This window comes from Epinephelus lanceolatus, chromosome 20 (assembly GCF_041903045.1).
Source record: "Epinephelus lanceolatus isolate andai-2023 chromosome 20, ASM4190304v1, whole genome shotgun sequence".
In the NCBI taxonomy this organism is placed as follows: domain Eukaryota; kingdom Metazoa; phylum Chordata; class Actinopteri; order Perciformes; family Serranidae; genus Epinephelus; species Epinephelus lanceolatus.
Window position 1 is genome coordinate 21,204,528 of NC_135753.1, and position 25,739 is coordinate 21,230,266.

The following is a 25,739-nucleotide window of genomic DNA, read 5'->3' on the forward strand; positions in this document are numbered from 1 at the left end:
CATCAAAAAAATTAAGATAAAAAAAAAATGAGCCAAGGGAGAAAGGCTTATTTTTATATATGCATGGGCCCAGTGGTGTAAGGAAGTTATGTAGGGCCCTAGTGCACGCTGTCGCGCATGTCTTGTCTTGATAGAAATAGAGATGTGATGTTTAATATAATTTTACTGTAGTTTAACGCAGCCCTGCAGAATTTTCTCCACTTTGGGATTCTTTGCTCACCATGGTGGCATGTGAGAAAAAGAGTTTTCTTCATGAATTTCAGTGTAGCACGGGGTGAGTGACTGATATACAAATGATCACTTGGGGGGTGAAGTGTTCCTTTAAACCAACTTGTGTGTGTGAATTCTTAAGAAATAACAACTGTCATAAAATAAGAGAGATGATTGTTAGGACCACAGAGACCCAGATAAACAGACATCAGATATAACAGAGTCTAAGAAAAGAAGAAAAACAAATGTTTGTGTGCGTGTATCATATCTTTGTGTACCTTAAATAGCCCCATGAGGCCATACATTAGTTGAAACCACAACGGAGAGAACTAAGTGGGTTGAAGCTACTTTTTTTTCCCCTGCTCTCTCCTCTGCTCCTTTCCTTTGTGACTTACTGGCACGCAATTCCCTCCTCCATTTGAAGAACACAAACACTGAAACTAAGGGATATCAAACGCGCCTCAAAGACGTGGAAACAGACCATAATTAAACCAAACTACTGGCACAGAAACAAAGAGACAGATGGACAGACAGACTGACCTCGTGCAGTTTGGACCTTAATGCAGGATTTGATATAGCTGGAGTTTAAAATATTTAGGGGGCTAAGACACCATATGGCCACTCAGATACACACACACACATTTTTGGAGAGGCAGCTGCACACATGTACATAACACACAGAAATCGCTCTGCAGGGAAAATCATTAAATCTCAATAAGGTTGAATGAAAACAGGCACTCTGGTTATTTTACTGTCTCTGCTCACATATCACTCATTACTCATATATATATCAGGGTTTTCCCACAGCACAGTGTGTGTTATAAAACAGGGATGACAAAAAATAGATCTCATTTAAAAACACTTTTAATTCAGTCATTTAAAAATGCATAGATAAAATACTGAAAATGTCCTCAGGCTGAATCGTTACTTCTCTTCTTGTCATCTCACATGAGCGGACAAGGCGAACCACCCGTCTCTTTCTCTCCGTTTCTCCATCTGTTGTGGGAAAAGAAAAGATGTTATACAGTTTTAGATCCAAGGTAACAATAACCTAAGTACTTCTATGTCATCTATAGTGTGTGTGTGTGTGTGTGTGTGTGTGTGTGTACCTGTGTTTTCCCATCCCTTGTTTCTCTTCCAAGACTGTGAGAAGACGCTTCAGAACCAGCAGATCTGCAGCACAGTAATACAATAATGTTAAGCCTCAAAATACTGTCTGGTAAATGTCTGTTAAACGGCATGCTCAAAAAAAAAAACAGCTTACGAGCAAAAAACACAAAGCAATATGGAGAATTAATTCCCATGCCTCATCAGGGAGCATCTCCATCATCTTAAAGAGCTACTCACCGTCTCTCAGCACCAAAAGTCTCTGACGGGAGCTCCTGGGCAGACAGCAGCTCTGGACTTCCTCCTCCAGCTGAGAAACATATGATGAAGATGATTTTTCCTACAGTGACAGGAAATTACACAGACAGACAGAAACGTGTCGGGTGAGCCACTGTACCTGCTGTATGTGGGCTGAAGGCGGAGGGAGGGATGGGGGAACCAGAGGGAGAAACTTTGGCTGAAACACTTTGCTTCTGTTGCTCAATAAGCTCCAGCAGTCGACCTCTTGCTGCTGCACTTTGTCTGTTGAGCTCCAGGAGGCGCTGCTCCACACTGCCCACATGGAGGGTGTCGGGTGATGTTGCCTGAGCAAGAAGAGAGACAGAAATAAATCATCAGCTGTGCTTCATTGGTTGTTCAACAGGCTGTTCAACCTATCTGTGAGGGGAATTTCTGTGGTGTTGGTAGAATGCACAAAGGAATCTCTCCTCCCATTTACTTTTTTAGCTTCAAGAATTTTTAAACACAATTTAAAAGATGAAATAAAGCTTTAAAGTGCATCAGGAAAATTAATTCTATGCTCTGTGACCCCTGAAGTTCCAGTGTGTAGGATTTAGGGGCATCTATAAGCAGAAATGGAATATAATATCCATAACTATGTTTTCATTAGTTTATAATCTTCTGAAAATAAGAATTATGTTTTCATTAACTTAGAATGAGATATTTATATCTACAAATGGAGCAGGTCATTCCCGTTTTCATGTTGGCCACTTTAGTTCTCCTACATGCTTGGCACACTGGAGAAGTTTCAGTTCTGCAACTTCACCACTAGATGCCACTAAATCCTACAGACCCGACCTTTGAGATGACACCTTGACGGGATTTCTTTCTTGCAAAGTGTGTATTTTCTCCTGGTGTCTAGTTAGACTCCGTTACACTCTTATGAAACAATTAATGTGGGTTTCTAAAACTAAAATTTTACATCTTCAGACAAGAAGGTTATTTTGTGGCATACTTTGTTTAAAAATGTATAAATGATCGCACCTGATTCATCAGTTGCTCCCTTTCAGCAGCCTGCAAATGCTGACTCCTTCTTCCTGTGCCGCTGGAAGCCGACTTCCTCCTCTCTACGACACTTTGTGGTGTGACTCTTCCTGTGCTGCTGGAGCTTGACCTCCTCTGCTCGCTGCTACTGTCAGGCGATCCTGTGACCCCTGACCCAAGGCCCCTAGCTTGACTGAGCTGGGCCTTGATCATGTCGTTCTGTCTGCTCAGCTGAGCGATCTCAGCCAGCATGGCCTCTGGTGAGAGGTGTGAGCCGAGAGGGTCAGAGGTCAGTGATACTGAGGATGTAGAGGGCAGGCTGGTGAGAGGCAAGCTGGTGAGGCTAGAGGCTGAGCTGTGGGAGCGGACGTCCTCACAGGAATGCAGGAAATTTGCAGGAGGAAGCTCGTGGTGCAGCAGGGCAGGATGGATCACTGAAGAAGAGGGGAGAAAGCAAAAATTGAATTCTGACAGCTGAGATGATGGCATGAGGTCGTACAGCTGAAATCAGATAACTAAAAAAGAAACAGGCTGTTACCGGGACTTTGTTGCCAGTTGTCTCTCTGTCGAGGCGGGGAGAGCAAGACAGCGGGGGACACAGGGGCTTGTGGTCGTTCAGGATCTCGCTCAGGTGCAGACTGACAAACTGAACCAAATTGAACTGAACCTGTAGCTTTGATATCAGGGCCTTGAGGTGGGTCAACGTGTGCCTCCAGTAGTCCAAGTCCCCCCATCACCAACACCACTGTGTCCAACTTCTGCTCCAGCTCTGCTGTCCGCTGCTGCAACCCCGCCTGAGAGAAAGCAAACAGAAAGAGACAGGATTTATGAGTACAGCTGGTATCAGGACAATCAGACCATGTTGTAAGCTCTGTCTCACCTGCAGGGCAGCGGCCTCTTCTCTCAGAGTCATCGTCTCAGCAGTGAGAGCATCAACCAGCCCACGCTGCTCTTTCAACTCCTCCTCCAGTCTCCTCCTCTCTCGAGCCTCCTCCTGAGCTTCCTCTTCCCTCTGAGGACAGTAAAAACAAGTGGATGTCATGAAATTAACGATGGTCCAGCACAGTGTCAAACATCAAGCTCTTGTGAGCATTTCTGTGACGTGTCCATGCATGTTGGATTTATCTGTCTATAAAAGTGTGTAACAAAGCCTTAATTGAAGCAACTGCAGTACCTGTTTGAGAAGGTGCACCAAACGTCCCAGAGTGGACACCAAGGCGACAGAGAATCCAGTGAGGCCTTGTGTTCTGTGTGGTTTCTGACTCTGTGCTGAAGCTGGTTCACTGTCAGGACTCAGAGTATCCAAGTCTGCCTCCACCTGACCCAACATGGCCTGCAGGAGGCCCAGACTGGACTGGTCCCCACTGAGAGAGGTAACGGAGGAGCCATCCAGCTCTGAGCTCTGAGAAACACACTTCCTGTTCCTGCTGGTACGACTACTGATCCTGCCTGAGAAACACATACAGAGAAACCAAAAAAGATATCATTAATTTCTTCTGTTTATTGCAGCATTTAGTTGTTCATCTGATGACACATTGTCACAGGCTGTCATATGAAGATACCCTCTTGATATTACCTGACTGGTTGAGAGGCAGCTCAGGATTCAGGACCTGAGAAACCAGGACTGACGGTTCCTCCTTGCCTTCCTCTGACTGGCTTTGTCTGGACCGAACACGCTCAACAGCCACTGTGGCGTTGAGAGCTGTAATAAGGTGGGATGAGTTTGTAAATGAAAAAGGATTTCAAACCTGATTTAAAAGTAAACCTTTCCTTGTGATGACTGCATGAAATAAATATTTTTTAACTGCTGTTCTCGTCTTTTCATTGTACCTGTTTGGTCTGGTGCTCTGCCTGATGTGCAGGGGGTTACAGGAACATTATCCCGATCAGCCTGGTCAGAGTTGGGATGATGGGCTTTCTGTCGCTGTATCCCTCTACCCCGAGACTGTGCCTTCATTTTTCGTAAATTGGCCCTGAAAAGAAAAGTATCACAAGCAATGTAATGATGTCATCAGGATCTGAAGCTTCAGTAGTGATCACTAATTTATGTTTTCCACCTATAAAGAAACACAAGGCGGTCTCTTATCTCAGATTGCTCAGTGTTGTGCAAGTACTGTCTATTTCACAGGCATTATTACCTTTGGATCACATGATGGCCTGAAGTGCCAGTAGGATGGGTATCTTCATCACTGTGGTCTTCCTCTGAAGCTTCAAGTTCATTAAGAGCCTGAGGGGAAATTTTACGCATGAAAACACGTTAATACAGATTGAACTCTTTAGGCAAAAACATAAAACTAGGTTATAAAAAGACACAGACTAAGAGTGTATTATTATTAAGGGAAAACACACACACCTGTGGATCCATCATAGACTGGCTGAGCAGTGAGAGCTGAGTTGGAGGATCTGGTCTTTGGAGAACAGGAGGCTCTGAGTCAGAGTCACAGTTTGGTGCCATCGTCACACTGGGGTGCCCTGCAGAAATTCACAAACACACTGTATACACCACCTAATCTTCTGGGAAAATCATATATCTCATTCAAAAGGGTGAAAATGTGTTGCATATGCTTATATCTATGAGTAGGGAACAGATTTTCCACATGTTTTATTGGTACTGTATTTATGGCTATGATGGATAATCTACCAGTCTGCCTGCGTGGGGCGTCTCCAAACAAGTCTTTGACAACAGCCATGGCTCTGTCAGACCGAGCCAGCACATCCTGCAGCAGCAGCTGGTCAGAGAACACCTGCAGCAGTAAAACACACCACCATCCCCAGCAGCGAAATCTTCTTAAACAAAAAATATCGAGTAAGCAAAAGAGACACTAACAATAAGAGGTTGCACACACCTCCCTGATGATGCTAAGGCTGGCCTTGTCGAGAGGTGCAGGGCTTCCAGCGTGTCTGAAACGGCGTTGCAGGGCTTTCTCTCTCAACTCCCACTGAGCCGCTGCCTTGTTGTGGGACTTGTGGATCTCATGACGATGGCTCTGAAGCAGAAGTGAACAATCAGACAAGCAAATATGGGCTGCAGACAACCCTTTTAATTGTTTCAGTACTATCAGCTCACTAAAATGATGTTCAGGTGCTAATTTAATGCATAGTATGAAATGAAACAGTTTAAATTGTTCTACAGTTGTACACATCACATGTACGAAGAACTACTGAACGAGCACAGGGTTAAACATCTTACCAGCTCCGCAGGTGACAGCTTGTGCACAGACAGGTCATTGACAGTGCTCTGAAACCAACAAGAGACAGCTGTCGTTACTAAATGAATTTAAAACGTAGAGGTCATTTCTTATTTATAGAAGAAGAAATTACTATGGCGGATAAATGTTCACAGCAAACACAAGTCCCGATTGAGTAGCAAGAATGTGTCTAAAAAGGGTACAAGGACATACTTTGATGTCAGTACTCACCACCCAGTCTTTTTTGGGAGCTGCAGCCTTCTTGGTGCGAACAGGCCTTTTTCCTTTGGTGTGTTGTTGCGGACGCCCAACTCTCACAAATGACATCTGATCAGACAATATGAAAAGGTTAGTCCTATGTAGTGGTGTGGTGGAGAGTGTATGCAGGTATACAGTGTATAACGACCTCTTTTTCTGCCCATTTACAGAACACCCACCTATTAGCCTCAAAGCCATTGGGATATATAGGGGAGTAAACCAGTTTCCACCTCTGTAACCTACTGTTACCCATCTACCTAGCAGTAAGTTACACCCACCTCACCAACTACTGGTCCTATGGCTTCACAGTATGAACAGAGTTGTTTAGTAACATGTCCACACTAACTGAATGTTTCAGCAAACGTGTGAGTGAGTGAAGTTTCCCTCAACATAGTTGTCCTACAGATATTTGTGCACCAGTAAGGTAACGTTAGCTATCTGTTTTCACTCGGCGAACAGTTTTGCTTAAGGTTAGCTAAAACGTGATTTCATACGAAGCTAGCCAAATATTTAAACAACACTTACGTTTTAAGTTCCGAAGGCACGGTTAGTTATATCAGAAAAGTGTTTCAGGTCGTCTGTAAGTTCGCCACCGCCGCTTTGACGAAGCTGAAAAGCATCAACATCTCCTCTTCAGTTTGTTGTGTGACAGTTTTTCAACAGTTGCGCGCCACTTCCTGTGATGTTGCCACGGACACCGCTTCACGGCGGGGCATCATGGGAAATGAAGTACCGGCGAGCAAGGCGGCTCAGCGGCAGAAGAGGAATCTGGAAGTGTCAAAAAGTAAGTACCAAGGTAAGTATAGAAATTAAATTTACATTAAAATAGACGGCGTGAGTGTTATATACTGCAAAATTAGATAATTTAGTCATTACTACTGATACACACTGTTTTTTTAAGAACAATTTTAATGTAGTAGCTAGCTTGTGGAGTGGGAGCTAACTGCTTCTTTCAGTGGTGGAAGAAGTAGGTATTCAAATATTTTACTGAAGTAAAAGCCCTGCATTAAAAATCTTACACAAGTAAAAATGCAAAAATAGGCTATTGGTACATACTTAAAAAACAAAAAGTAAAAGTAGGCTATTTATTACAGCCCATTTAAGAATATTATAATTATTGATGAATTAATGTGATCATGCTCTATTCTTGCAGATAGTAAAGGGGGGGGGGGGGGGGGGGGGGAATAATCAAGTAAAGTAGGCCTACAAGTACCCTTAAAATTGTACTTCAGTACAGTACTCTGTAAATATACATAATTACATTTCACCACTGGCTTTATTTGCTGCTGGGTAGTAACCAGTGGTGGAAGAAATATTTAGACCTTTTATCTAAAAGTAGCAGATAGTGTTGAAGTGCTGCATTCAGACATATTATTAGCAAAATATACAAAAAAACCCCCACATGGGGCTGAATGGAACCTGTCAGTGTTTTATTAGCCTACTACATATTTTATTATGTAATTATTATTATGGATGCATACTATGTCAGCAGCTTTTTTACAGTTGCAGCTCTTTAAGGCCTACTATATAAAGTTCAGCCCACAGCAATGTATTGCAATTTCATAAGCTCATTCAGTAGCACAGAACATAAACACTCAGTTAAGGTACAGGAACTTAAAAAATGGTACTTAAGTACAATATTTGAGTAAATATAGGCTATGTAATAACTTCCCACCATTGTTCAAGATATTTCATCATATAAAATGCTTGGTTTTGTAGCATGTAAAATCCTAACCTGTGAAGTAGTTTATAACTAAAGCTGTCATGTACAGGTAGTAAAAAGTGGCACCATATTCACCTCTAAGATGTGATGCATTATTTATTAAGTAGAATAGTGGAATTACTCAAGGAAAGGAGAAGTACTTGGGGCCACTTGGTAATAACACTGTCTAAAATACATTTTAAACATTTATGATAATATTAGAATCACACATATGACCCAGTATTGTCCTTAAAAAACAAGTCTCCTTAAAACACCCACCAGGTCATTTCAAAAGTTGCATTTGTAACTTCTAGTTTCTCTAATGGTGTTGCCAGATGTTCACAAAGGAGCAAGCATCTGGAAACTCCACTAGATGGCATTGTCACCATATAAATCTCAGTTGGTGGGCAGAGGGAGCAGACGAGGGATGTTAGCAGGCGATGAGCCAAACTGCCAAAACTCTCAGCTGCTTTTCACCAGGAGGCAGTTACCACAAAACTATGCCTGGAAAAGTTTAACTGAACTTTGGGACAATTGCTGCAAGCAAATCTCGGATGGAGAATGATGAGAGGCGCTGCGTCAAGTCGGCAACAATGTTAAACAGGAAGGAAACTAGGTCGCTGTCAAAATAAAAGCATGGTTTAGTGAATATTGTATTAGTGGTCGATGTAGAAGTTAGGCTTGGGGAAAGTCTGCATTTATAGTGATACATGAAAGTGAGTGACAGCGAATAAAGTCATAATTTACAGCTATTTAAGTAAATATCTCTGGAGCAGGACTGGAAGGATAAAGAATAATGCCAAAAATTCCTCAAGTTGCAGCTAAATGCTTGCTGGCAATTTCTATATTCATCTTAGTGCCTTCCTATAGCTACTCCATGAAGTCGCAAATATGCACTTTTTATTCCGCGTCATGGTTTTATTTTTAAAAGGTTTCAATCGGAAGTTGTATTTAACTCTTTCTTCGTTGACACTGGTAGTTCCGACAGTTTATTACTCGATTAAGAGGGATGTGTATTTGCATCTGACTCTCTGCACGCCCCTCTCACTCTGACGCAAAGTAGGATAGACTCTGCGCGCTCTAGTTCAATCGGGCTACACTGACCCAGACTTGGATGACTGACTCCCGACGCCCCAACAATGCAGACCGAGTCACAAAAGTTTGAAATCTTATCTTTGCGCACGGGGCTGGCTGTGAGGGGTCTCAGGAGTGACAGCAGCATGGATCAGGCTACAAGTGCTGGTTTCCTTGCATCCCTGAGGAAAGTCATTTAAGAGTCAGGAGGAGACATGAACAGCCTTGCTGCGGTGCCACAGGAGATCATTTAGTCTGTTCATACTGGATTTTAGAGCTCTGAAGGTTTGCAAGTGGAGTATCAGTCAAGCTTAACTCTGATTTCTGTTACAGTTCAATAGCAGCTACTCTGAGTTTTGTTTTCTGCAACTCTTGGATAATCAGCCACACTGCGGAGTCACTTTTGGAGACGTTGGATCTGATTTACGCACGGGATTCCTCTGACAAATGACAGCTTCTAAGTGGTTTATTGCTCCCTCACTTCATCCCCTCAGCTCCCTGTATCGCACCGACCCACCGTATCACCAGGTTAGACGCAGGGAGTGAAAACCTCTCCGTCTCTCTCAGTGCGCCAGCGTGAGGCCACCCGGCTGAGGATGTGGGGAAGAGGGTTCCCGATGTCTGTCACCGCGATTGTGACTCTCCTCCTGGTTATTATCGACGTGAAAGCCAGCGGGGAGTATTGCCATGGCTGGCGCGACTCCCAGGGCGCGTGGAAAGAAGGGTTCCAGTGTCCGGAGAAGATCGACGGAGAGGATGCGATCATCTGCTGCGGGAAATGCGAGCTGCGCTACTGCTGCAGCAGCACGGAGGCACGGCTGGATCAGGGGAGCTGCGATAACGACCGGCAGGCTGAGGAGCCCGGGACAGAGAGCAAGGAGAACAAGGACTCCGGTGCAGGTATTAACCCACAACTTTTAATGTTTGAACAACTTCTACCACAAGTATGATGTATGTTGATAATCATAACCAGTCATCATTAATTACAGTCTTAAAGAAAACGTGTGTATACCTGCTTAAACAACAAAATACAATGCAAAAGAGGGCAAGAGCAATTTTTAAAAAAGGATTAGCACATAAAGGTGATGCTTGAAAATATTTTTGGAGTATGGGCACTGTCACAGTACAAGCCTTACAATCCCAGGGATGGATTACTGAACAGGCCTACTGGGCCCAAAGTGTCAGGGGCCCCCTGGCCTCCACCTGCAAAATGTCACTTGAAGAGACACATACTGACCAGTAAGAGACTCAAAATGACCACGAACAAACTCACAATGACTACAAAAGGGGCAAAACAACCACAAAGAGACACAAAATGACTACGAAGAGACAAAAAATGATTACAAAGCGACTTAAAATGACTACGAAGAATCATAAAAGGACTACAAAGAGGCACAAAATGACTACGAAGAGACCCACAGTGACCACAAACAGACACAAAATGACTATGAAGAGACACAAAATGACTACCAAGAGACACATAATGACTATGAAGAGACACAAAACGGCTATAAAGAGACCCAGACGGACTAGGAAGAGACTTAACATGACTGCGAAGAGACACATAACGACCACAGAGACATATAATGACTCTGAAGAGACACAAAATGACCATGAAAAGAATCAAAATGACTGCAAAGAGACATAAAAGGACTACAAAGAGACACAAAATTAATTTAAAAAAGAGGCTAAACATCAATGAAGTCTGTATTTCTTGCTCCTATAGGAAAGGTGGTGGGGCCATTTGCATATCTGTGCCCAGGGGCCCATTGTCCCGTAATCCGCCCATGGATAATCCCTACACACATAGGCTAACACTTCCACACTGTAGTCCTCACTGTGATTTATGTCAGAGGAAGACTGGTACTGAAACTAATTGACCTGTTGCTTCAGTGGTCAGTGTGGTATTGTTAATCTCAGCTGAGCCTTTGTTTTTTTTTTTAATTCCAAATAAATTTAATTGAAAAAGTCTTATAAATGATTATAAATGGTATAAAGTGTGTTGACGCCATGCCAGAGGCACATGCACATGATGCCCTAAATTTGATATTGTGAATTGCAGACCTATTACAAGCTCCGGTTTCCCCTCATAAACCCAGCAGTCCCACAGTATCTCCCTGTTAAAAGGCTCATCTGCTCCCTGTCCCGGTTGGCAACGACAGCTGCACAGGAGACAGCAGACAGACTCCTCAAAAAAAAAAAAAAACGAGTTAACTGCACTCACAAATGGCAAACTGTGCCGTGGTGCACTTATAAATAGCCGTGTTTGTTCTGGCCTGTAACAGTGCAAGAGGGGGCCGGGCTCAGATCACGCTGTCCCCACGGGGATCAAGTTTGGACTTGACCGGATCTTGGACAGTGGCTCACCAAAGGCGCTGACAGCTCTGCTCATAAAAAAAACACAAATCACGTTATGTATCATTTCCTACTAGGCTCGTGGAGCCCCGCTCCTCCTGTAATCCCCCACTGCACTCTCTCTGGTGTCTGTGGGCTTTCAAGGGATTCGCACTCAAAGAAGACACTCACATTCAGACACAGAAACTGCATATCAGAGGGGCATCATTACCAAAACTAAAGGCAAACATAACCCATATTTTCAAGTGGATAAGACAAGTATACAAACTTCTTTATCTCCATTCGTCATTGCTTACATTCCCATAAATTAATCCACCATGAAGTCCTGTGAAGCTGCATCATATCTTGAATAAAGATCAACAAGTAGATAAGAGCACTCCAGAGAAATGGAGCAAATATTGGACATCAGAGAGAACAGCAACACAGCCCTACTTCATGTTTCCCTGGGGATATTATGCCCTCTTTTGGACCTCCAGCCATAATCTGTCATTTGCTAAGACAATCATGCCTTATCGCTGCAGGAAGGGGTATATACATTTCATTCAGTGGCCTACAGCCAAAATAACTTAAAGAAAAGCAGCTTTTTCCTCCCCAAGCAAAGAGGAAGGCCGAGTTCAGTTTGTGCATTTTATTCATTTTTCTTATGCTCGCAGCCTATTAATCATCCAAGAAAGATACACACTGTGATGTCAATGGATAACAGGCAGGAAATTATTAATGTGCTCAACATGAAGGAACATATGGTATTTAGGAACAGGAGAATGCCCGTGGGACAGACGAGGGAGACGAGGGAGAGTCCAGCCAGCGCAGCCACAAAGACTGTGCCCAAAACAAGAGCTTAAGAAAGGGGGGCTGCTGTTACTGCGGCATGGCTGCCACAGCTCAACTGCAGCAACAGGTGTGGACGAGTGACAGGGAACAATAGGAGGGTTTCAAACAGCATGTGCACAAGATGAGAAAATCACACAGGGCAACAGGAAAAGAAATTAAATCCTTTCTTGAGATATTGTGGACAGTTAAGTCCTGAATTTGAGAAGCCAAGAACAGATTCAGTGTTTGCAGCAGTAGAAAGTACTCAAGTGCTTTCATTTCATTGCAATTCAGAGGGAAATATTGTACTTTTTACGACACCATGTTTATTTGACAGCTGTAGTTATGAGTTACACAGTAAGATTTTACAATAAAAATATTCTAAGCTTATAAAGTTGGATTATATAAAACTGTAATTTTATTATGATGGTGTAATCTGTACATACGACATCTATTGCACATCTGTCCGCCCTGGGAGAGGGAACCCTCCTCAGCTGCTCTTTCTGAGGTTTCTTTTTTTTCCCCATGAAATAGTTTTTTTTTCAATTGTATTTAAATCACAAGACATTGTTAAATAAACCGAGTGGTTCCAGTGTCTACTCTGAACCCTTTGTCACATTTAGAAATCTATGAGCTGACAGCAGCTTTTTCCCAGAAGAGATGATAATTCAATTTGAATAACTGTTCGATGCTAAAAGAGGTACCATTTTGCAACATTTCATAAAAAACATAGATTAAAAGTATAACAATGTGAACAAATTTGTCTTGTAAAGCTAAGTTTTTAACCACACAGAAGGCACCTAGTAGCTAAAATGTCTTTGCCATAGTGACCACGGGTTTGATTCCAGCCTGTCGCCCTTTGCTGCATATCATCCCCCTCTGTCTCTCCACCTTTTACACTTAATACTGTCCAGTTTAATAAAGGCAATATGCCATAAAATAATCTTAAAAAAGTTTTTAACCATGCCGGTATCATGGCTCTATTGGTGTGTTGGTCCACTGCTTTGGTTCATATTTAAAACTTTACAACTATTAAATGGATTTCTGTGAAGTTTTAGAACATATTCCCCCTCACAATGAATTGTGTGTGTTTCATTTCATCATTAAGTTGTTTTAATGTGTCTAGTGCTTTGATTTATTACCAAATACCTGCAAAACTAATTGCATTCCCATCAGCCTCAGCTGTACTTTGCTTAGTGCTAATGTTAGCATGCTAACACACTAAAGTAACATGGTCAACATAGAGCTGGGCAACATGGAGAATATCATGATGTTTTTGACCAAATACCCTGATATCAATATTGTGAGGGTGTTGTAGAGTTGACTATTAGTGCTTTCACAAAATATTTACCCAATGAGTAATCATCAGTAATGTGGAGATAATGACTACGTAGGCAAAGACAAATAATGAAACAGTCTGGTAAGTTCATTTTACTGTAATGCAGCCTTTAAGATATAACACATACAGTTTTACGATATCCAAAATCTTAGACGATATCTTGGCTCATGTCACAATATCAATATAATATTAATATACTGCCCAGCCCTAATTCCAATGTCTACGAATTGTTAGCGGCTCACTAAAGAGGGAGAATTGTGTTTAAATAAATGTTCAAAGCCTAAAGAGGTTTAGTTTTCCAGCATTTCTTAAAAACAGCTGGGATTAAAAGTACTAAAAATGTGTACAAATTTTTAGTTTTTAGCCAGGCTCTATGGATGGCTATGTTGTTCCACCAATTAGGTCTAGATCAAAATCTCAACAACTATTAATAAAGACTTTCATGAAGTTTCAAACAGATATTCATTGTCCCCTGTACAGTGCAGCCCTATACACAATCAGGAGTTTGCTCCCATTCATTGTGTATTGGAAGTGACTGATTCACTGCACAAAGCATGTTAGGATACGTGTTATGCAGACCAAACTGGTGATACAATGAGAGGGTGTGACAATTTTTAAAATTCAGACAGTGCTCACATCAAGACAGCCAGTCAAACTGCAGACACAAGTGACTGGCCAGGCAGAGTGGACATAAGTTTAAACAAACTGGTTGCGTATTGTAGGACTGCAGCGTTAGGATGAATTGTGATCTCTCAACTTTTCATTGAGTGTCATCATGAAGTCAAAGTTTTAATTTGTCCACTTTATGACCAAATACCTGAAAAATAATGACATTCCCAACAGCTTAAAGGGCCAGTGTGTAATATTTGGCATGGTTTATTGTCAATCTGAATCTGAATCTGAATATTCTACCCATTAATATGTTTATACAAGTGTATAATCGCTATAAAATAAAATTCATTTGGTTTTTGTAGCCTTATAATTATGCTTTTATATATATACAGTACAGGCCAAAAGTTTGGACACACCTTCTCATTCAATGCGTTTTCTTTATTTTCATGACTATTTACATTGTAGATTCTCACTGAAGGCATCAAAACTATGAATGAACACATGTGGAGTTATGTACTTAACAAAAAAAGGTGAAATAACTGAAAACATGTTTTATATTCTAGTTTCTTCAAAATAGCCACCCTTTGCTCTGATTACTGCTTTGCACACTCTTGGCATTCTCTCCATGAGCTTCAAGAGGTAGTCACCTGAAATGGTTTCCACTTCACAGGTGTGCCTTATCAGGGTTAATTAGTGGAATTTCTTGCTTTATCAATGGGGTTGGGACCATCAGTTGTGTTGTGCAGAAGTCAGGTTAATACACAGCCGACAGCCCTGTTGGACAACTGTTAAAATTCATATTATGGCAAGAACCAATCAGCTAACTAAAGAAAAACGAGTGGCCATCATTACTTTAAGAAATGAAGGTCAGTCAGTCCGGAAAATTGCAAAAACTTTAAATGTGTCCCCAAGTGGAGTCGCAAAAACCATCAAGCGCTACAACGAAACTGGCACACATGAGGACCAACCCAGGAAAGGAAGACCAAGAGGCACCTCTGCTTCTGAGGATAAGTTCATCCGAGTCACCAGCCTCAGAAATCGCAAGTTAACAGCAGCTCAGATCAGAGACCAGATGAATGCCACACAGAGTTCTAGCAGCAGACCCATCTCTAGAACAACTGTTAAGAGGAGACTGCGCGAATCAGGCCTTCATGGTCAAATAGCTGCTAGGAAACCACTGCTAAGGAGAGGCAACAAGCAGAAGGGATTTGTTTGGGCCAAGAAACACAAGGAATGGACATTAGACCAGTGGAAATCTGTGCTTTGGTCTGATGAGTCCAAATTTGAGATCTTTGGTTCCAACCGCCGTGTCTTTGTGAGACGCAGAAAAGGTGAACGGATGGATTCCACATGCCTGGTTCCCACTGTGAAGCATGGAGGAGGAGGTGTGATGGTGTGGGGGTGTTTTGCTGGTGACACTGTTGGGGATTTATTCAAAATTGAAGGCACACTGAACCAGCATGGCTACCACAGCATCCTGCAGCGACATGCCATCCCATCCGGTTTGCGTTTAGTTGGACGATCATTTATTTTTCAACAGGACAATGACCCCAAACACACCTCCAGGCTGTGTAAGGGCTATTTGACCAAGAAGGAGAGTGATGGAGTGCTGCGGCAGATGACCTGGCCTCCACAGTCACCGGACCTGAACCCAATCGAGATGGTTTGGGGTGAGCTGGACCGCAGAGTGAAGGCAAAGGGGCCAACAAATGCTAAACACCTCTGGGAACTCCTTCAAGACTGTTGGAAAACCATTTCAGGTGACTACCTCTTGAAGCTCATCGAGAGAATGCCAAGAGTGTGCAAAGCAGTAATTAGAGCAAAGGGTGGCTATTTTGAAGAAACTAGAATATAAAACATGTTTTCAGTTATTTCACCTTTTTTTGTTAAGTACATAACTCCACATGTGTTCATTCATAGTTTTGATGCCTTCAGTGAGAATCTACAATGTAAATAGTCATGAAAATAAAGAAAACGCATTGAATGAGAAGGTGTGTCCAAACTTTTGGCCTGTACTGTGTATATAGCATGGGCCTTGCTTTAGAGAGGTCGACATCTTGCGCCGCCATGTATGTAAGGCAGTCCAAGCGGACAATCCAGCCAGCCAGAGAACGCGTTTTGTGTGTATAAATGAACCAACGAAGACAGCGGAAGGAAGGAAGAAGGAGGAGGAAACAGCAGAGAGTGTTAGTAGTTCATTGATAGAGAGTAGTGAAAAGTTTTTTTAGTTATAAAGTTTGCGAATGGACCACACTTACCACGCAACAGGAGAGAATGAACCCGAACCGTCATCTGCGAGGAAAAGAAGACGCAACTTCACTTCTTGTGATGCACTCTCTGCGGCGCTTTTCCTCCTGATGATATATCTCCCCAACGATGGTAGCAGTAGCACCGAATCCCATTCTGTGCATTCAGCCTCTCTTCTCGGCCGCTTAGCATCAAACACATGGAGTTCCTCATCTGTATGCTCCGGCTCAAACAGGTATGGCTCTGGGTCTGTGTCCGCTACAAGAAACTCTTCAAAATCGCGTTCAAAGTCGTCCATTGCAGCTACTATAGTCCGGAGATATTGCTAGGCTAAATAAACAGCTGAGCTCTATTTACCGGCTACGCTGTCAGTCAGTGTGCAGGCTGGAGATTGGCGGAGCAGAGAGGGGAGGGGGGGTCCCCACTCAGTATTGTAAACGAGTATGTGTGTAAAGTTATGAAGTGTGTGTGTTACGCTAGAAGAGTCAGAGTTTGGGACGGAGTCTTTTACCCCCTGGAGTGTTACCGGAGTTTCTGGAGTGCTCAAATAAACTGGCCTTTTTCCCGAACGCTACTCTGGTCTCCTGCTCGTGAGGGATTCATTACAATATCGTAACATGGTTTAGATTTCTAAATAAACATTCACCTCGTCGCTAGATAGACCTACTCCTGAAAAACTCGTGCGCAAGGCTTTTTGACCCTACGAGGCCACCGTCATTTACCCGACGGGAGGGGTGAGCGAGTGAGCCCTGCAATCTAGAATTTGACCACTGATGTCACTGTTTTCAACCCATTTTACACACTGGCCCTTTAAGCTGTGCTTTGTGTTTGGTGCTAATGTTAGCATGCTAACAAGTGAAATTGTAAATATGGTTGACTAAACGTCAGTCAGTTAGCATTGTGAGCATGTTAGCATGCTGATATTAGCATTTGGCCCGAAGCAACATTTCACTTAAGTGCAGCTTCACAGATTTATTTTGTGACCCTCTGGGCCCTTTTGCATAATCTGCAACAATTTGCATAACAGAGTGCTTCACGGATCACGTTTTTGTGCAGGCCAACACAGAAGTTAGCGTCACCCCGGCTCCCTCATCAAAAAGCCTTTGGGGTTTTTCCATTGGATTTTGGATTATTGCTGAAAATAAAACATTTTCATGATCATTGAAGCCTTAATGTAATCACTAGAAGTAAAAAGCTAACGTTAGGATATAATGAACTGCACTATGATCACATGACTTAGTGTCACCACCACAACGAAGATGTAAAGCCATGTTCGGTGTAATGACGTTCAGTAGTCTCAGTTAGCCACTTATTAGCAACCTTTTATTGTAAGACACGTAAAGGCTTCAAAATTTACAAGTGGGTATTCACTGACGTATTTTAATTCATAGAAGAAAACGTGAAACTCTCATAAGCTTCTGTTAACCACAGACCTTATTTCAGGCATCTAACCAATTCAGATTTTAGGACTCATTCCTGGGCCACTCTGAGTTCTTTTGTTTTTTACTTGTTGTGAAGTATTTTCAGATTGCAGTGCTGATATTTATAGTTGGACAAAGACCTCAGTTCTTTTGACACCAGTTTATTTGCTGAACTCTAAGTGGTGCTTTTCTCCCCCCTCCATCACTGATTTACAGTACAGTGTTTTGGAAAGCAGCTCTGCAGTTCAAAGCAGGGATGAAGTAAAACAAGACGAAAGTTTCTGCAATTACTAATCCTCATCAGCCATGCAGAAAAAGGGAGTGGAAGCCCAGATGTTGAGGTGGAGGCCATATAAGTGCAGGAAAAGAGGGCAGTCAAAGGCTCCCTGGGACATTTCTGCGCTTGTAACGTATATATGTGTTGCCAGAGCAGAGTTCCTGTTAAGACCTGTTTACTGGAAGATGTGTGGCTGTGAGGTACATTAGCCTCTGAAGTCGACGCCGCTTCTTGTCAAAGGGAAATGGGTCAAGGTCCTAGTTTGTTTCATGTCACCGTGTCTCGGCCTCTTGTGCCGCTGGCCTGTGTCTTTTGTCACCTGGACTTACCGCCTCCACCAGTGAATGTCCCCCAGCTCTTAACAGGTCTCATGCAGTAATCCCTTTAATACCCTGCTACTTTTGATGAGCATTCTGAAAAGTTTCTCAAGGCCGTATGGATGTATTTCAAAGAGACAAAAGGAAACCGGAGCCAGTTGCCACCTCTCTCCGTTTGGCATACAGTTACACCTCATAACACATGGGCACATTCAGAGCGGAAAATAACTGCACCCTGTGGGAACAATAAAACACAACTAATCACTTACACTATAACATGGTCGTTATTGTGTTTGTAAGGTGTTTGTGCGAGCGAGCATGGGAATGAACAAGTGAGGAGAACACCTCAGGAGTGACCTCATCTCGCCTGTCACCCTGCTTCTGCCAACAAAACGTTCACTCTGTGCCCTCACTGCTCAGCCAAAAGGTGAAACTAGAGCAGAAACTGTTATTTTCTTGTAAAGAAAGTTATTGTTGATCACGTTTCAGAGTTGTTTTTGGAGCTTCTCCTGCCCATTTAGCAAATTTACAGATAGCCAACTGGAACCTGAGATGGACACACATATAAAACTGTCAAGATCTGTACCTGTTTAATAATGCCTCTGTTATTTGACCCAGCGAATCAGTGATGGGTGGAAATGTGAGTTACACAAGTACTTTCTTAAGACTGATTTGCTGTTTTAAACAAAAAGAAAAGGTCAGTGAGGAGAAATTGGCTTACTCCTTTGATTTAAAGCGCTGAATAAGCTCCCATTCAGCTACATTAAATCAGTCAACTTTAATACTCTTCTTTAAGCAGGAGCCAAGTACTGCAGTTCAACTTGAGTAACTGATTTTCAAAGGTTTGATCATAAATAGCCGCAGCAAAAGAAGGGTCACAAATATCTGCTGGCAGCCGGGCTTAAGAATGTCACCCATGCAAACACACACACATACACACACAGATGTGCAGGGTCGAGGAGGCTGGGGACACAGCAGGGTGCTGAGGATTAAAACAGATCAAAACAAAGTTAATAACTGCTAATGAGAGCCCGGGGCTCCCTGGGGACTCGGTCCCAGTGTACTTCTCATTCTTCTACCAAAGTCCAAACACTCCTCTCTGCTCAGTCTTTTGTTTCACTGTCTCACCCAATCTCCACTCACATGTAGGAGCTTTGCCTGTGCAGAAAAGCAAAACCTGAGCGTGTGACGCGGTGCTGCTTTGAAGTTTAAAGGTCCAGTGTGTGAGGTTAAGGGTGATTTAGTGGCATCTAGTGGTGAGGATTGCAGATTGCAACCAGCTGAAACTCCTCTCGGTTAGAATTCCTTCAGGAGGTTTTTATCAGGAGCTGAATTATCCGCAGAGGTCTCTTCCTTTCTAAAACAAACAGACCAGGTGATTTAAACCACAAAAGCACTGAATAAAGCAGCTTCATGTTAAAAAAATCTCTGTGTTTTTTATACACTGCTCGTCCTGGAAGCGCTGCTAACTATGGTGGCTGATACAAAAACACTAACAGTCCATTTTGGCCTACTACTGTAGAAACATGGCAATGCAACATGGCCGACCCGCTCACTATGTAGAAATAATAATAATTATTATATTTAATTTCTGCCAATATATCCCCCAAAATCCTACACACTGGACCTTCATTGTTCAACCTAGAAGTCTGCCACAAAATCTTACAGGTGTTTTCATTAACCTGAATGGGTCTTCTCTCTCTATCTAGTGCCCATCTACGTGCCATTCCTGATCGTGGGCTCTGTGTTTGTAGCTTTCATCCTGGTGGGCTCTGTGGTCGCCGTGTGCTGCTGCCGCTGCCTCCGGCCCAAACAGGAACTGTCATCAGGAGGTGCGTCAGGAGGAGGGGCCGGCAGTGGTCGCCTCTTGGAAACTATCCCCATGATGGCCAGCGTGGGCACCTCCAGAGGTTCATCGTCCCGCCAGTCCAGCACGGCCACCTCGTCCAGCTCCTCCGCCCCGCCCGCTGCACCCCGTCCTGCTCCCCCTCCCCTCATGCGGGCTCAGGCCTCCTGCTGCCTGCCCCCTGACGCCAGCGTCTTCGTCAACATGCCCACTAACTTCTCCGTACTCAACTGCCAGCAGGCCACGCAAATCATGCCTCATCAGGGACAGTTTCTGCACCCGCAGTACATCGGCTACGCTGCTCACCCTGTGTCCCAGGCAGCCTTCCTGGACCCCACTCAGGGAGGATACAGACCCCTCCAGTCCCCCTGCCCTCCTCCCACCGCTGGGTCCAGTGTCACCAGTGATCAGAAATTCCCTGCAGTGACTGTGTGATGAGGGCCCAGCCTGCAGACCACTCTGCCACTTTGTTGTGAAGTTTAACCTGTGAGGGCTGTACCAGAGACCTTTAGGGGACGCTGCCAGAGTGGAAAAAGAAAGGCAGGGAGTCAGGCTCACATGAAGGACTCATAAAGCTGTTGCTGGCTCAGGGCCTGCCCTGCTATTGTGTACGGTGTGTGTCTGTTTAGTGTGTCATATGATCTCTTGGCAAGTTGGAATGAGCTAAGCTCAGCCCGTGATGGATGCATAAACAATTTTCTGTCTTGATGCAAAGACAAAACTGCATATAGGAGGGTTATACAGCCCAGATGGGTGATCACGCACAGCCCACTGCAGCAGCAGCAGCAGCCTGCAGCTCAAATAAAGACTGTGCATGTGTTTGTGTTTGCATGTATGTGTATGTGAGAGTGAGAAAAAGATTTGTTGGCTTATGTGTGCTGGAGTGAGTGATGACTGGATGATTTATAGCAGTGGACTGAATGAAAAGTGGATATTCAAGCAAAAAAAAAAGTAATGACCACATGCTGTGTTTATGCCATGTGCACATCTGCACTTGTGAATAGTTGTGAGTGGTTTATACAGTAACATTTGTTTGTGTTGAGAGTGTGAGGAAAGAAAGCATGTGAAAAGATGTTTGTACTGTACATGTGTGAGTTAGTGTGAAGTGTGGAGGGATGTGGTCGTATGAGTAACTGTGAGTGAACTGTGTGTAATGGGAAATGCAGGTGGTGTAATGTGAAAGGCAGTCGCGATCTCCCCTTAGACCATTTAAACTCTAATGAAGTGAACACAGGACATAGACTGTGACGCTCCACCCTGCCATACAACCTCTCCTGCCACCCAAAAAGAAAACACACAGAAAAAAAACCCCCAAACTGCTCTGAGTGAGCGGAAACACATACAGACCCCAAAAAAATTTAAATATTCATGCAAGGCTGGCAGTTAATGTCCCAGAGAAGTGTGAGAGGCCGTTCTCTGAAGATTACAGAGTTAATTATACAGCAAAAACTGCCCCCCTTCACGTCTCTCCTGTGAGAGGTGTGTGTGTGCATGTGTGTGTGTATTTAACACTAACACAGTTCGGTGCGTTAGCTGAGGGCACTGGCAGCTCCAGGGCAGCTTTGACTCATTATTTCCCACTTAAAAACAGCAGAGAAGTGGCGGTTACTGCTCGTTAATGTAAAAAAAAAAAAGTCAACATTGCATTTTTTTCTGCGTACTGTCGTGCAGCTGGGTCACTGGTAACTCAGTAACATGCAACTTGAGGAATGTGCTGCTCCACTGAGCGTGCAGCCTGAGATGTCCCAGAGTACTGAAACTGGTATGTTTGTGTGTACCTCATCTGTGCTGCGAGCATAATGTCTGTAAGATGCAGTCGGCAGCTTGTGCCTGACAAGATAAGTAAAATGATGAATGAACATTGGTCCAATTTGATGCAGCAGTGACATTTTTCATATGAGTTCTAAGAAAATAAACTTTTAAACAGAAATCAGTGTGTTGACAGCTTTTGTGTTTCAGCTTCTACTGTCAGGATGAGTGAGATTTACACACACACACACACACTCAGAGACAAAGCCTGCTTAACAAACAACAAACCTGTGAGGTGAACGGGTTTTCACACAAAGAACTGTCTCACATCCCTAATCCCCTCGAAACACAAACACACTCACGGCAAAGCTATTAGAAACACTAATTACACACCTTTACAGACAGCTCTGCCACCCACAGTGGACAGACCGAGTACCCGTCACATCACAGAGCGGTGGAACAATAAACCACAACAATGGGAAGTTGTGGAGGTGTAGTTTTGGCAAGCTCCTCCAGAAACTACAGTAATGTGGAAAGCGGAGCGGGCCGCTGGGTTGGGGAGTCACTGGGGAGAAGTTGAAAAGCACAAATGGCTCTCTGGCTCCTGCTCGGCCGCGGCCCGATGGATTCTCCATACTGGAGCAGCTGTAGTCGGTTTGGGCTGGGCCACATCCAGGAAGGTGGGTGGGAAAGGGAGCTCCAGTTGGACTCCAGTGTCCAGAGGCTGGGGGGTGTATTAATCGTTTAATGGTCTGTCTACACTGGCTCTCATGAGCTTCAAGAGGGAGCGTGGGAGAGGTTTGAATCTGGTAATGTATGAAATCATCCACATCTCATGTACCAATAGAGCGTTTTTGATCCTTTTTAAACATACAGCATAAACCCAGCTCCTCCTACTGCCCTGTCAGAGCACCTACAGGTATCAACACTTAAATTTAATGCTTTTAAAACATTTAAGATAATTGCTTAACAAAATTTAAGACTGATTTTTGGACCTACCTTTTTTTATTCAAGCACTGTAGGTGAGTATAAAGGTATGGGTACAATTGATCAGTGTTGTAGTCAAGACCACCTAAACTGAGTCAGTCATGACCGAGACAAGACTAAGACTTTGAGGGTTGAGACCAAGTCAAGACCAGACCATTGCGAGTCCCACACGGCATGAAACACATAGGATAAAATGTGGAAAGCACAAACCCGAGGCACTCCTCAAATTGATCTCAAAGATCCACATTCCCGTGAAAACACCCAAGGAAAACAAAGACTCCTCTTCAGGCATCTCTTTGCATGCACACTGTGTATATATGTGTGTATGTATGAGTGTACCATGAGAAATGTCTAGATGTATATGTTGTGTGGGACTTTTCCTTTTTCTATGAGTAGACAAATATCAACAAATACTAAGGAGCTAAAATCAACCGAATCATCCTTATCTAACAGTCATTTTTCTGCACAGGCAATTTAGCGATATCCCCGCAGTTTCAGTCTTGACCAGTCTTGACATAAAATCCAGAGTCTTGTCTAACACCGAAACAGCCAAGTTAAAATGTGGAGACCAGTCCCCGGATTAAGACCTATCTTGAGTGCTGCAACACTGAGCGCATCCAATTCAAAGTCCTTCTCCTCACTTATTAAGCCCTCCATAACCAGGCCCCCTCCTACCTCACAGACCTGCTCCACCGCCACACTCCTTCCCGCAGCCTCCCAACTCCTGACACCACTCAGGACCAAGCACAGAACCTGGGGCGACAGATCCTTCTCCATAGCTGCCCCTCTTCTGGAACACTCTCTCCAAACACATTCGAGACTGCACTGACCTGTCCAAGTTCAAATCACTACTCAAGTGAACGGAATGGCTTTTAATGTGTGAATGATGTTGTGTGTATTTTATTGTGGTCTATTTTGTGGTCGTTTTTAACCAATGCAAAGCGTATTTGAGTACCATGGAAAGTGCTCTAGCATTATTATTATGTAGGAATGCTGTCATTAAAATGAGTTAGGTTAGGTACATTTTGCTAACAGGACATTGCGGGTATAAAGTAAAAGTACAGTAACATCAGAAATGTGGACTGTCACACAGAAGAGCTTAACTCACTGACAAAAATAAATGAATAAATAGGGATGGATGAATGAAATTAGATAAAATGTTTGTGGCAAATAAGACCTCACAGATTCAAATTTAAGACTAATGACTTTCAAGGCCTTATATTTATAAAATCATATTTTTAAGGATGTGCAGACACCCTGCCTGCAGCCACATTTTGACTCACAAAATTCACTTGATTACTCGAGTCGAGACAGCTTCAAGTCAAGAGACAGAGACATTTAGTCAGGCCATGGATTGATTAGATTTAATGATTAGGACTCGGATGGACAACCCCCCCTTCTCTCCCTCCCTTTTAGTCTTGCATTCCTGAACCAGAGTGTCCTCAACACAGAGCGCACACACACACACACACACACACACACACACACACACACACAATGGACTCTACATTCAGACAAACCCCAGAGCCAGAAAAACACATGATCCAGGCAGATCCCTTCTGTTTGGATGCCTATTAGTGCTAGTTCAAGTAAAGTATTCCCTCTAAGACATGTCTCCACACATGAGTACAAAAACAGGCATTAATGAAAAGAGAAAAAAAAAATATAAACATACACATTAATGTCCACTTTAATAATAATAAAAAAAGAAACAGTCCAGTAAAGAATGGAAATCCAACAAAACTGAAGAAGGAAGCTTTAATGCCAGACTCGCTGCTTCCATGTCAGCTGATGATGCTTGACAGGCGGCGTCAGGAATCACAGGAGCAGTCAGAAACAACAGGAAACAAGGTGGAATTTTTTTAAAAACTGGCCAAGACATGATGTGCTAGAGGAGGGGAGACATGGAGGCTGCAGAGCGGCTAAGAGATGGAGAGATAAGAGGTACAAGGAGAGATAAGCAGGAGGACGTCCCAGTGGGGTAGGAGGGGTTGCAGCAGGGTGGTCCAGTTTGGCATGAGCGTTTTGCCTCAGTGGCATCTCTGTGGTGTTTGGCAGTGAGGCTTGGTGCTGCAATGGGACACGGGGGGGCTGTAGCTGGGGTTCAGGGCTGCAATGGTCCTCCCTCTTTGCTTCCCTCCCTCCCTCCGTCCCTTTATAAGGAATTCATCAGTGCATATGTGTGTGTTTATTTAGATGTCCCTTTCCCTCCCGCATCGGCATGTGATGACAGACAAGCTAAACCCACCTCACAACAGAGATGAGAGAGAACCGTGGAAGCGAACACACGCGGGCCGACACACATGCACACAAACACAGGAGCGCCAACGCGTGCAGACGTACATGCACAGGCAGATACAGACGCACGGGAATGCACACACATATACACACTCACGCACACACACACACACACACACACACACACAGATAAACACACAGTGGCATGAAGCAAACCCAGTCTGTGGGGTATACAGATATGAGGAGCAGTCTCTGAGTTTGACTTGTCATGTCTGTGCGTGGATATGATTGCTCATGCCTGTGCAGCTTGAAGAATGTTTTTTCCCCATAAAGTCAGCCTGGTCCCTTCTCTCAAGTTAGTCCTCTTATGCACCAGCGATGGCCTCTACGCCTGACCGTGACCCCCGCCCTGGGCAAGGGGTCAGGTTATAGTTCCAGTAAGGCCACAGCAGGGGTCAGTCACCCGGCGTGAGGGTGTCACGTGAGTCTGTCTCCGCTGTCGCCTTGTTAACCGTTGCTACGGTGAGCCGAAGCCTTGGTCAGGGGTGGGGCTAGAGACTGGGGCGTTGGCGGGTGGTGTCGTAGGAGCGCACTACCTGGGATTGGGACACCACGCCGTGCTCCTCTTGAGAGAAGGCATAGCCATCTGCAGAGAGAGACAAGACGGAGGAACATTTTAACAAAACAAACAACTGTATGACTCCATATTTTGTTAATCACACGGGATGTTCGTGTGCAG

General features: G+C 43.8%; 3 protein-coding genes across 8 annotated transcripts in view; 1 reads left to right on the forward strand and 2 right to left on the reverse strand.

The window, feature by feature from the left end:
• Positions 1–1,056: 1,056 nt before the first annotated feature.
• Positions 1,057–6,713, reverse strand: spice1 (spindle and centriole associated protein 1). The gene is made up of 17 exons (XM_033638489.2): positions 6,552–6,713; positions 6,000–6,095; positions 5,771–5,818; positions 5,427–5,567; positions 5,222–5,324; positions 4,934–5,052; positions 4,719–4,807; positions 4,411–4,553; positions 4,157–4,282; positions 3,755–4,029; positions 3,461–3,592; positions 3,119–3,374; positions 2,581–3,014; positions 1,715–1,901; positions 1,558–1,627; positions 1,320–1,383; positions 1,057–1,206 (listed from the first exon to the last, which is right to left on the reverse strand). The coding sequence occupies exons 2-17, from the start codon at positions 6,093–6,095 to the stop codon at positions 1,150–1,152; spliced, it is 2,340 nt and encodes a 779-aa protein (XP_033494380.2). The 5' UTR covers positions 6,552–6,713; the 3' UTR covers positions 1,057–1,149.
• A 2,016-nt stretch (positions 6,714–8,729) lies between these two features.
• On the forward strand, positions 8,730–21,956 carry shisa2b (shisa family member 2b). 2 transcript variants are annotated; one of them, XM_033638285.2, is made up of 2 exons: positions 8,730–9,702; positions 19,890–21,956. In XM_033638285.2, exons 1-2 carry the CDS (start codon positions 9,399–9,401, stop codon positions 20,459–20,461), a joined length of 876 nt encoding a protein of 291 aa, XP_033494176.1. In that variant the 5' UTR covers positions 8,730–9,398; the 3' UTR covers positions 20,462–21,956. The 2 variants fall into 2 exon arrangements, with proteins under 2 accessions (XP_033494176.1, XP_033494177.1); XM_033638286.2 differs by having other exon boundaries at positions 19,935–21,956.
• A 2,150-nt stretch (positions 21,957–24,106) lies between these two features.
• Positions 24,107–25,739, reverse strand: part of atp8a2 (ATPase phospholipid transporting 8A2) — a 57,165-nt gene continuing 55,532 nt past the window's right edge. For all 5 annotated transcript variants that reach the window (XM_033638625.2, XM_033638624.2, XM_033638621.2 and 2 more), the window contains one exon: positions 24,107–25,646. In XM_033638625.2, the coding sequence (XP_033494516.1) occupies positions 25,552–25,646 (95 nt within the window). In that variant the 3' untranslated portion in view covers positions 24,107–25,551. The remainder of the gene's footprint in view (positions 25,647–25,739) is intronic.

Bases quoted from the DNA above. Each gene is read 5' to 3' on its own strand.
- spice1 (XM_033638489.2), bottom strand. From the start codon at position 6,095: ATGTCATTTGTGAGAGTTGGGCGTCCGCAACAACACACCAAAGGAAAA. The intron at 4,283-4,410 runs GTACAATGAAAA...ACCTTATTACAG, and splicing joins CAGAGCACCAGACCAAACAG to CTCTCAACGCCACAGTGGCT. The intron at 1,207-1,319 runs GTACACACACAC...TTCCCACAACAG, and splicing joins CAAGGGATGGGAAAACACAG to ATGGAGAAACGGAGAGAAAG.
- shisa2b (XM_033638285.2), top strand. From the start codon at position 9,399: ATGTGGGGAAGAGGGTTCCCGATGTCTGTCACCGCGATTGTGACTCTC. The intron at 9,703-19,889 runs GTATTAACCCAC...CTCTCTATCTAG, and splicing joins GAACAAGGACTCCGGTGCAG to TGCCCATCTACGTGCCATTC.